This window comes from Filicampus tigris, chromosome 10 (assembly GCF_054856515.1).
Source record: "Filicampus tigris isolate MCC_2025a chromosome 10, RoL_Ftig_1.0, whole genome shotgun sequence".
Classification (NCBI taxonomy): Eukaryota; Metazoa; Chordata; class Actinopteri; order Syngnathiformes; family Syngnathidae; genus Filicampus; species Filicampus tigris.
In genome coordinates this window covers 14723152-14734749 of record NC_141226.1, presented here as the reverse complement: position 1 = coordinate 14734749, position 11598 = coordinate 14723152, and the positions used below count along the sequence as shown (strand labels likewise).

At 40.4% G+C, this 11598-nt stretch overlaps 1 protein-coding gene across 1 annotated transcript; it reads left to right on the top strand.

Annotated features, from left to right (window-relative positions):
- Positions 1-284: 284 nt before the first annotated feature.
- pip4p1a (phosphatidylinositol-4,5-bisphosphate 4-phosphatase 1a) lies at positions 285-10268 on the top strand. Its single transcript, XM_086043796.1, has 7 exons — positions 285-550; positions 2246-2439; positions 3041-3147; positions 3441-3546; positions 5041-5093; positions 6185-6275; positions 7847-10268. Exons 1-7 carry the CDS (start codon positions 433-435, stop codon positions 7988-7990), a joined length of 813 nt encoding a protein of 270 aa, XP_085899922.1. The 5' UTR covers positions 285-432; the 3' UTR covers positions 7991-10268.
- Positions 10269-11598: the final 1330 nt, after the last annotated feature.

Genomic DNA, 11598 nt, shown 5'->3' with positions numbered 1-11598 from the left:
AATAAAATCAGTCTGAAAAAAATGAAAAAAGGTTCAAAAAATAGAAAAAAAATTCCAACAATATTCCCCCAAAAATCCATAAAACGGAAAAAAATACATTGAAAAACAGAACTTTAAAAAAATAACTGCGCAAAAAAACTGGACGCTTACGCTTTTGTATCTATTCGAGAAGTTAAGAAGGACTAACTTTACAGTACAGGTAAAACTTTGCTTTATGGAATGTTAAACTAGAAATATAAATTGGGGATACAGTGACCAAAAGTAGGACTAGTTGTGGTGCGGGGGTAACCGCAGCAGCAGTCGCGTAGTCACGTGACGCTCACATTTCCGACACAACAATACAATACACACTCGCTTAAAGCAAGCACTCGTCGTCGTTCCCTCCCTCCGCGCCAGGCTCTCTCCCCTCCCTGTCTCGCGCTCACTCTCGCCATGGCGGACGGCGAGAGGTCCCCGCTCCTGTCAGATCTGGGCGATGGCGCCCTGGGCACCGGCAACGGCGGCCTGTCGCCCGGCGCGGCGCCCTATGGTGTGGCCGGCAAGCCGCAGAGTGAGTAGCCGCCTCGCCGCCGCCTTCTCGCCCACCATTCTCCGCCCGATTGGCCCGATGCTAACACCTAGCTCGGCGCTGTGACAAGTGACGGAGAACCGGTCTGTCGTGCTTGTTTGGACCGCGAGAGAGGACGTCGGCTGTCTCTGGACGTCTTCCCCAGTGGGGACTGAATATGTTGTTTTGACCTTTTTTTCCTTCTCTAAGGAACTGAAACGCATCAGCACAGCTAATCAGCTAATCACTTTGTTTTAGTAGCACGCGAGCTAGCTCTTATCAGTCAAAAATGCTCACTAAGCGTCAAGTTTGCGACTTAACATCACCTCGATTTTGTTACGATTAATGTCAAATATACTGGTAGGTTTGTACGTACTTTTTGTAGTTTAATTCCAACACAATCAACGTAATTGTGCTGGTTCACTGGTTAGCTAAAGCGAGAAACACCTGTTTTGATTGACACGTCACGCGGCCAATCGGAAGGTGGACGGAGGGCGTGTCTAAGCAGCGCTCTGGCCAATGAGAGACCGATGGTGGGAAGATTACGTTCAAGTGTCAAATTGATCTAAATTTAAAACCTTCGTCTTCTCATGTATTTCAACGAATATTTATTCATTCCAAATCAAATCAGTTACCTCAAGCCATAATACGGCATCAACCATGTTAGTCTGAATGGGAGAACCCCCCTCTCAGCATTCCAAGAGTGTTTCCCGGCTAGTTATACATCATCACGAATTATCACTAACGCGACCTGACTACGATCTCTTTTACAACATTGTGGTCGTATTTGAAGAGTTTGGCGTCGATTAATTGGAACAGAATTAAGTTTATTGAGCTGTTTTCATGGCTAGCGGGGCGACAAACACCTGGATGGGTTGGATTTCCCTCCAAGCATTCCAGGAGTGTTTTCCTTGCAAAAGCTGCTTTCAGAAAGCAGAACTCGAGACCAAATCTTATTAAGCTTGTTAATCGTAAAGAGGTCACTTGTCACGGGAACGTGGAATTCTTTTTTTCCTTTGCAGCCCTGTTGCATAAAACCCTTGTTTGTCACTCCTGTTTACTACCACTTACTACAACCATGGTGACTTCTTTAATTTCATGAGAAAATGTATCTAGTTTTACAATAATAAAGACAAAATCAATGGGAATAAATTTATAATTTTAAAAGAACAAAGTTGTGGTGTTACGAGAGTAGATGCAATATTACACGGTAAAAAAGTATAAGATAGAGGATGAATCATCTTAAAAGGACAATGTGTAAAATTCAGTGCCATCTAGTGCAACGGTCCACAACCACCGGATCGCGGACCGGTACCGGGCCGCAGGCCACTTTGGACCGTACCGCGGCGGGCCGCACAGATGAAAGAAAGAAGGGGGGGGGGGGGGGGGGGGGGGGGGTGAACGTACAGTACTTCCGGTTTATTTATTATCCGAGGCTGAAAAACATTTTACTTTGAAAAGTGTCCCGATTCTCTCCGTTACATCCATCTATGACTGACTCTTAAAGCATGTCAAGTTGTCTCTGTCGCGTTATACTAATATTAAATGCACAAGCTAGTAAATGAGTAAAATAAACAGACGTATTTGGAAAGTTTCTCAGCCAACACATGCCATTTTTAAATGCATATGTGGCAAGTGTCTCCATCTGGAGTGTGGCATTCTTATCATTATTGTTGTTTTTTCCCCCCTCCTATTGAGGCTTCCCACCCTTCCCCAGCCCCACGCAGCCGTCGGTGCTCCTGGGCGAGGACCCGCCTCCGTACTCCCCCCTCACCTCGCCGGAGAGCGGCAGCGCCCCTGTCATCAGCTGCCGAGTGTGCCAGAGTCTCATCTCGGTGGAGGGAAAAATCCACCAGCACGTGGTCAAGTGCGGCGTGTGCAATGAGGCCACGGTACGTTCAACCCCCCCCCCCCCCCAAACCCCCACCCCCAAGAACGCATGCAGCTAAATCAATTAATCCATCCAGGCTCAGACTGTCGCCATCGTAAAACCTTCATAAAGTGTACATGCTCCAAGTAGTACTTCAACATGAAACGGCTTTGTCCTAATAAAGATCTTAAAAAAACAGATTGAATGTATTTCTGTGAGGAAATGCAGTGGCCTTGTTTTGCCTTGGTGGTGGTCTGCGCTCCGCTGCCTATGGGTGCAGTCGTGCACGCAAGTGAGGTCTTGCAGGTGAAGGCAAATGACTGGTGTGTGAGCTTTTATGCAAATCCAGCAGCCACAGCGTTCTGTTGAAACTTGATCTGAGAAGTTCACATGATCGCATTATTCAAGTTTTTTTTTTTTTGTTTGTTTTGTTTTTGACACTTTTGTAACAAGAGAGCTCGGTTTCTGTCCGAGACACTAGAGTGTAGAAATACAGTTTTCTTCCATCGCCAATAATAGAAATGCATATCTTTTCTTGCCACAGTTTGTGAAAACAACATTTTAAGTGGTCAACAATTGAATCTAAATTGAGCGGAGTTCCTTTTCTGTGCGGCTGTGTGCAGCCCATCAAGAACGCTCCGGCGGGGAAGAAATACGTACGCTGTCCCTGCAACTGCCTGCTCATCTGCAAAGTCACCTCCCAGCGGATTGCGTGTCCCAGGCCCTACTGGTACTTGCATTACACACTCCAGCCCTCTGTGTTTGGGTGTGTGAGTGTGAAAGAGAGTTAAAATGTTTGTGGAGGATAGTGACATTAAACCATGGGTGTGTGAGAGGATTGGTATGAATGTGAGTGCGCGAAACTCAGTGTACGGGTGAGAGTTTGTCCGTTATGCGGAGTGCTGATGTTCCAGTTGCTTGTTTTGACAAAATCAATGTAACAAGTGGAACTGTTTTTTTATTTATTTATTTATTTTGTGGTGTGTTATTGTGTATTTTTTCTGTGTGTGTGCACGGTTGCAGTAAGCGGATAATCAACCTAGGTCCAGTCTATCCCGGTCCAGCCAGTCCCGACCCGCAGCCCGCCGGTGCCCGCGTCTCTTGCGGACATTGCAGCAACACCTTCCTGGTACGCTGCCAGTCCATTCCCCTTTCAAACGCTTCCATTCCCATTCGGTTCACTTTGCTACGCGAGTTAGCTTAGCATCATTATTATTTTTATTGATGTTATAATAATGTGTTCTATTAATTTTGCTTCAAGGTGGACTCACTGTGTTCACCTGCTTGCTGGCCATCAAACTTAAATGAACATAATTCAATTTAGAAAAAAATGCATACCGGTATATGTATACAGGTGTTTTGAAATGTATGGTTTAAATTATTTGTCAAATTTAAAAAATGAATTGAAACAAATATATAAGATAATTATAGAAGAAAAGCGTTATTTAAAAATGTCATTTTTTTATTGATAAGAAAATGACTGAAATATTTGTCAAATATCTTAAAATGTATTCAATATATAAATTACATTTTAAAATAAAAACATTTTATATGTAATTATATTTAATGATTAAAAATGTTACAAGATGATTTAAAATATGGCATTTCAAATATCTGAACTTTATTTTCATTAAAATAAGACACAATAAAATATGGTTACAATGTTTAAAAACATGTAATTATATGATTGATGATAGTAGGAAATTAGAGAAAGGACATTTGAAAAGTGGTTTCAAAAATATGAATTATATCAACATTTATAATACTTAAAAAAAATAGTTAATGTTATTGGAATAATTGCATGTGAATTTACTCTAAAACGTATTTCTCTAAAAAGACTTAATCCATCACATAATCTGCATTTACACCAAAATGTAGCTCCACAGAGTTGGTTGCTTTTGCGTCATCTTGCTAACAAATCGAATGACGATGAAAGCGTGACTCCGTCCTTGGTGGAGGTAATAAAAAGCGTCGAGTGAGGTGCTTCTTTATTACCATTCAGCGTGCCTGTCCGGGTGGGGAACACAAGCACTAATCTGTGTCCGGGGTGCCGTCGCGCTGATCTCCTTGTCACCGATAGCCTGATAAACTTACTGCCCATACAAATGAAGAACAATGTCTGCATGTACCTCCTGTAGCACACTCTCTTTTTAGCTCTGTTTCACCCCCAAGCCATACAGACTTGGCTAAACGCCGTCATTCCTTCTCATTTACGCAGCAATTTATCGTCCATTCGTCCCCGCGGCTGCTCGCGTCCTTAATTTAACGGCCGTCAAGCTGCCGTGTGGAGCGCCCATTTAAAAAAAAATAAAAAAAAATTCCCCCATTGCATAATTAGCGAGCCAGCGCTTGCTAACATTTCCAGAGACACCAATGAACATTAATCTTAATCCAAATTTAATTTAATGCTCGGCGTACGTATTCGATTCCACGATAGGCCTGCTTTTTTGCCCTGAAGGTTTACGCATTCCTCCCGCAAGGCAAACAACCTTGACACAGAACGTCTGGAGGGTTTATATATACAGTACAACTTCACCTTTGTATAATTGAAACAGCCTTACAATCATTAAGAAAAGATGCCCTGTACAGGAAAACTGAGTGTTGCAATGTTTTGTGCTTGCAGTGGACTGAGTTCACGGACCGCACGCTGGCCAGATGCCCGCATTGCAGGAAAGTGTGAGTATTCAGATAATGTCTTTGTTTTTTTTCTTTTCATTGTATTTTTAGATGTAATTTTTGATGACATTTTCAGTCGACAGACGTGACAAAATAACCGCCACCTGAGATGGCTAAAAGCGGGTGGATTTTGCTGCTTAATTCATATTCATCCATCCATCCATTATCTATACCACTTATCCTCACAAGGGTCGCGGTGCTGGAGCCTATCCCAGCTGTCTTCGGGCAGTAGGCGGGGGACACCCTGATTTGGTTGCCAGCCAATCGCAGGGCACACAGAGACAAACAAACAAACATCCGCACTCACAATCACACCTAGGGGCAATTTAGAGTGTTCAGTTAACCTGCCATGCATGTTTTTGGAATGTGGGAGGAAACGGAGTACCCGGAGAAAACCCACGCAGGCACGGGGCGAACATGCAAACTCCACACAGGGAGCCCAGGGCCGGGATCGAACCCACGACCTCTGAACTGTGAGGCGGACGTGCTTAATTCATATTCCACAAACGCAATATTAATCAGAATGCCTTGTTTCAACTAGTGGGCCTGCATATTTTAGAAAAAAAATGTTTCGGTTGACTTCCTCTTTAAATATCTTTGCATCTTTCTAGTTATGAATATATGTTGTTTTTTCCAAGTACTTTATTAACTTTTGCTAATATTTTTTGTATGGTATTTTTCCTACTATTTTAGTTTTTTTGTTGAATAGGTTTGTATTTTTCCCTACTATTTTTGTCTAATGATTGTATTTTTTTTCTATTATTTGTGTATTTTTCCATAATACAATGAAATATGCATTGCGTGCATCCCAGTAGTGTTCAGGGTCTAATAACGCCAATACTGTATTATGTAACATTTTGCGGCACATGGTGCAACGCCTGAAATTTCCGAGTTCATTTGAATGCAACATTTTCAACCCCTATTGAAAAATGGCTATATTTTGTGTGTGTGTGTGTGTATACCGTCCAAATGTCTGTTTTGCAGAGATAAGATCCTTTTATTGTCATCTCAGTCCACAACGATATTTTTAAATAATAATAATGGAAGAATCATTTTTGCAAACATCCTCAATTTCTTTGTCACCTTTGCAGCTCCTCCATTGGTCAAAGGTATCCCAGGAGGCGGAGTTTGTGGTGTTTTCTGCTCTGCTTGCTGTTCTGTATCTCCACTGCTGGTCTGATTGTGAGTAAAATGACGCAGTCATGCTAAAGTTTATGCTACTTTATTTCAATTATAGACTTTTGCATTCGAAAATGGTGTCTAATGTTATCAGATTTGAACAAGATGTAGCTGTAAAATCTATTTAGATGCCTTTTTTTTAACAGTGTAAAAGAAAAAAAATGATAGAAAATAATGGCAAAACACGGGATTTACATGTTGCGTTTACAGTGTGACTAAATGTTCAATCTGGATAAGATCAGGGTTAAACTTGTTTTGGTGTCTTTTCAACCTGCATCGATACAAACTGCACATTTTGTTCCAGCCTAATGAGATAAAGACCAACGAATGGACTACAATTGAGTGCATTGTTGTTGATGGCCAGCAGAGGGCACTAAAGGAACACAAAAGTGCTGAGTTGCTGCATGAGCTTTCTCCCCATAATGCTGACGTGATGCAGCTTCCAATTGCACAACTCTCATCGAAATGTACTTTAAAATCATCTCTGTAATCCTCGCTGTGAGAGCCACAACAGCTGTCCTGCGCTTGGTTTCATAATCAAATGGAATTCTAGCAGCAGGCTAATTGGACTTGAGCTCGACAAGTGGTGCTTACTCAAAGTCCCTGTGGAACAAAATATGCAGCACAAGTCTGAACATTTCAAACTCAAGGCTAAGTTTGTTTTGAAGAACCACTTGAAATGGCCAAAATTAACTTTCAGCTGGCTTGATATCAAAATGTCATACTTTCTGTGTGTTTTCAGACATGGGTTTTTGACCCATTCTTTTGTGGCTCTGCTCAGCCACATTTATGATAGTTTAGGATTTTACATTCTGTTTAATTTTAATTTCATTTTGACTTTTGTTTTTTTTTAAATTCTATTTTAATTTTTGGAGGTTTTTTTGTTTTTCGGAAATGCTTCGTTTTAGTTGCGTTTTTGATTTTTAGCATTAGTTTAACTTTTTTAAATATATGGAGTATTTGTCGAGTTCATGATTAAGATAAGTGTTGTGTAAAAAAAGTTAACTACAATTCTCAAACGACTGTTTGACCTTCCTTCTTCTGTACGGGTGCACAGTCAGCAATACCAAAATAAATGCAAATGAACCCCAAAAGCTCATATGTGATATTAACAGAAAAAAATGGTAACGTACATTTTTGCGATAATTATAGTTAGTTTTTGTTTGTTTTATTAACTTAAGATATAGTTTGAGTTTTTAAAAAAAATAATAATAATTTTCATGTCATTAAAGGAGTTTTTTTTTTAATTTTCATTTTTTCATTTACTATTATAAACTTGCTCACAACAAAATGCCCGCTTGAGATTCAAATCTGTCGTTTTGGGCTTTTTTTTTTTCCATATTTTTTTTTTTGTGGGTTTACTCACAACACAGATTGACATTAATTTTGGAGTTCTCATGTCAAAGTGTTTTTTGCCTATCGCACTGACGGCAATCTAGTAAACCTACTAGAAGGACCTGTGGAAAAGGCCAAAATCATCCCAACTCCTGACTTTTTTTTTGTGCCTACTCATGATAGCTGTTGCTATTAAATTTAGCTCCGGGCAACTTCTTGACATGCACTTATCTCTTTAGGCTGGCACGTGGCTGAAGGCTGAGACTTACCCTGGCATCTACGCCTCATGGGCCGTTCTACTGCTTCTGGTGTTAGTGACCCTGGCGCGGGCCTTCTACTGGGCCTGCATGCGGGTCAGCCAGCCTCTCCAGAGCTTCACATAGAAAAACACAAACCCAACCACCCCACGTTCCTCAAAACCCTTTCCCTGAGTGGCCAGGCCGGTGGATGAATGGCTTTAAAATAAGGGGATAAGAAATATTTATTTCACCATACTGGTCATGTGGCTACTTCCTGTACTCGTTTTCTTCCATCTTGCCCGTCAGCTTTGTCATTTCCGCTCCTTGAATGAAGCATTTAGCGTTTTCTAAGCCAGCGACACTGATGCGCCGCTGTCTTTGTTACTCAAAAGGATGAAGGAGGTTTTTGAAATGTTTCGATGCGTGTGAAGGTAGACCACCGCCTGCGAATATTCCCCACCCCCAAACCCCAAAGGAGTGACTTTGATCCTCAAAAAGCGACGCTAATGGAAGGAATATTGAGCATAAACTAAACATTCGACCAACAACAAATTCCGGATGGCGACGGCCAAATGGTCTTTGAAGCTAGCTAGAAATTTTTACAGGAAAAAGTGGTTGTCACTGGTCTCAACAGCTTTATTTGCTATTACTAGCATAACGTTGGGTAAAAAGCAAAAATAGTTAGTTCTTTTTTTTTTTTTTTTTTTTTCCAAAAATATTTTCTATCATTTACTGTAAAAGCACGTTGCTTTCTGAAGCATGGAAGAAAACGTTAAAATCCCTGCTTTCTGTGAACGCACCACCAGGGGAAACGTTATGTTTTTAAGATGAAGTTGAAAATCTTCCTGATTGGTCACTTGTGAAGGGTGGGAGGAGCTTTTTGAAAAGAAAAGAAAAGGCTGTGTCTTTCACGAAAGCCCGGAGAGCAAATTGTTAAAGGCTTCATACCCTAATCGCAAACTTGTTTGCTGTAAGTTTTCATGAAAAGGACCTGAAACGAGGCTAGCTTCCGCTTTGATTCAATTTATTTTGTGAGGTTGTGAAGGGTGTATATCATTGCCATGGTAACCAATATCAAAACAGGACACGAGTCACTTTCAAGACCCCTCGGACATTAAACTGGAAAAACACCATGAACGCTGTTGCTTGATGTTTACCGAGGCTAGCTTCTCCCTTGATTTTTCTTATTTCGTGAAGTTGGGATGGATGTATCGCCATGGTAACCATGAGCAAAACGCGACGACTCGGTTCATTTACGCTTTCTACGAAAAGACCCCTCAGAGATCAATCACTCCCCATAATCGTGAAATCGCTTAATTTTTAGTAAGGCTAGCTTCCAGTTTAACCCGAATTATTTCGTAAAATCGTCAATGCCAACCACAATCAAACCGAGAAATTAGTAGGTTCCATTGCTTTAATGAAAAACTCCTCGAACATTAAAAATCAAAATCTTCTCCATAATCACAATGTCGTTGTGTGTTCACAACGGTTACGTTAAGATTTCTTAATAAGGTAAAAGAAACTGTTAGGGAGGCTAGCTTCCACTTTAGTATTTAAATTTAGTATTTAGTATCGAGGTGGTTGGGTAGCCATGGAACCCGCAATCAAAAAGTAAGACGAGTCAGTTTCATTGAGAAGTTTTATACAAAGATTCCTGAGACATTAAATTGTATAACTTTACCATAATCATGATGTCGCTATGTCCTTAGCTTGTCTCTGTTGAGTTGGCGAGAAAAAGGCTAGCTTCCGACTTGCGGTAACTTGTAAAACGTATATTATTGCCTTGGCAACTACGATCAAAACAAGAGACGAGCCCCTCAGACTTTAAATCGTTAAAATTTCACCATAATCGTGATATCGTTACACATTTTGCTGTGATCCTTTCAATCAGGTGACGCTTACCTCCATTATCATAAATTCTCAAAACCTTTGATGAAGAACAAGTTTTTATTTTTATTTTTTGTAAATCTGTTTTTGCTGGTGTGAGAGGAAGTGATTAAGCCAATCACTCGGAGCGGAGAGATGTGGAAAAAGAACACTAAAATTGTGATCGTTTGTACTTATGTTACATATTTAATTTTTTTTTTTTTTTGATGAGCTACTAACCTGATGAGCCTGAAACACACACACAAACACATACATGCGCACATACACGAACACACCCAGCACCTTACATTGCAACAGTTATTTATTTTTACACTCAGTCAAATTTTGCGCTAAATTCTCTATGATAGAGGATAAGCCTTAATGTTTTATTGTTTTTTTTAATCATTTTTTTTTTAATCTGTTCTCAAATCAGTGCAGTAATTTGGATGGTGTTTTAATAAACCAGTTAATTGTGTGCGGCCTGTCTGGGGACCAGTTTGTGATTCACGGACCATGTGAACCGACAGGCCGTCAAATAAAGACATGTTAAACGCTAGTGTGGCTCCTTTTTTTAAAACGCACACACACAAACTGACTAACGTAATCATTTTACATAATGCTATGTTAGCTCATAATTCTATCATGACATGCAATGGTCCAAATAGTTATTTGAATACCTTGCCGTGTAAGCAATGTCATGTAATACGCGTAGAATAATGCTATGCCATTGTTAGCTTGTTAGTGAAAACTGCTAAGAGAATGCAAGCCCCTCAAAATATCTTTCTCCGGACAGTTATGCAATGTACTTTAGTGAAATATAAAAATGCTATGTTGTTAGCTCAAATTGCTAATGTTATGCTTGACGGCTGTCCTCGTAGTCATTTGAATCCCCCCCAAAAAAAGCACCTTCGTCTGCTCCAAGGTTAGCAAAGTACTTTTGTATTCTGCGAAATATGGCTACGCTGTAGTTGGCTCGAAATTCTGTTATCCTGTGTGGTCAGCTACATGGTCATTTGTAGTGTGTTAGCGAAAAATGCTAATAGAATGCTACTGCTCTTGTAGTTATTTCTTTCACCACAAATTCACCCAATTGTGCACTGCTAGGTAAATAGTATTTGTGTTCTCTGTAATATAATGCTGTTTTAATGTTAGCACAAAATGATAACAAAGCCTTTAGCTCAATGTGATCTATAGCTCAAAATGTTATGCTTTTTAAACGTACCTTTGGTCTGCTGTGATGTAAGCATTATATGGGCGTTATCCCTAACACAAAATTAAAAAAAACAATGCTTGCTGCATTTAGCCTGTTAGCCAAAAAGGCTAATGGAATCCGCATAGTCATTTGAATTCCTCAAAAATTCAACGTATGTTAGTTTTACCCATAAATGAATGCTACACTAATGCTTATCGGACCCTGAAATAGACTAATTATTTTCCATGATTTACTTTGGACAAAAATTGGAGCAGAAATCCCAGGCGTCAAATTTTTCCCCCCTCAAAAGAAAAATGAGATTTCTAAAGAGGAAGGTCCTCTTTGTCCCAGCACCTCTCAAGTTCCATGAGCATGTTTTGTTTTTTTTTTTGTTTTTTTGCGGGGGGGGGGGTGTGTAGGCTTTCTTCTTTTTTCGTCTAGCCAAGACACAAAAGAAACGAAAGGTTTTGCATCAGAGAAGCTTTGAGAGACCACACAAGTCCCCCGAGAGACACCTGAACCACCGGCGAGCCTCTGTAACCTTCTGAGGACATCATCAAGTACTTTTATGGTACACACTACACACACACACACACACACTTACACTTGGTTGTGACTGACTGCAGGTCTTTTTCTTTATTGTCCTTTTTATTGACTTAATTTTTCACTCGTTTCTTTATGTGGCCTGCGGGTG

Bases quoted from the DNA above. Each gene is read 5' to 3' on its own strand.
- pip4p1a (XM_086043796.1), top strand. From the start codon at position 433: ATGGCGGACGGCGAGAGGTCCCCGCTCCTGTCAGATCTGGGCGATGGC. The intron at 3,148-3,440 runs GTACTTGCATTA...GCACGGTTGCAG, and splicing joins GCGTGTCCCAGGCCCTACTG to TAAGCGGATAATCAACCTAG. The intron at 6,276-7,846 runs GTGAGTAAAATG...TTATCTCTTTAG, and splicing joins TCTCCACTGCTGGTCTGATT to GCTGGCACGTGGCTGAAGGC.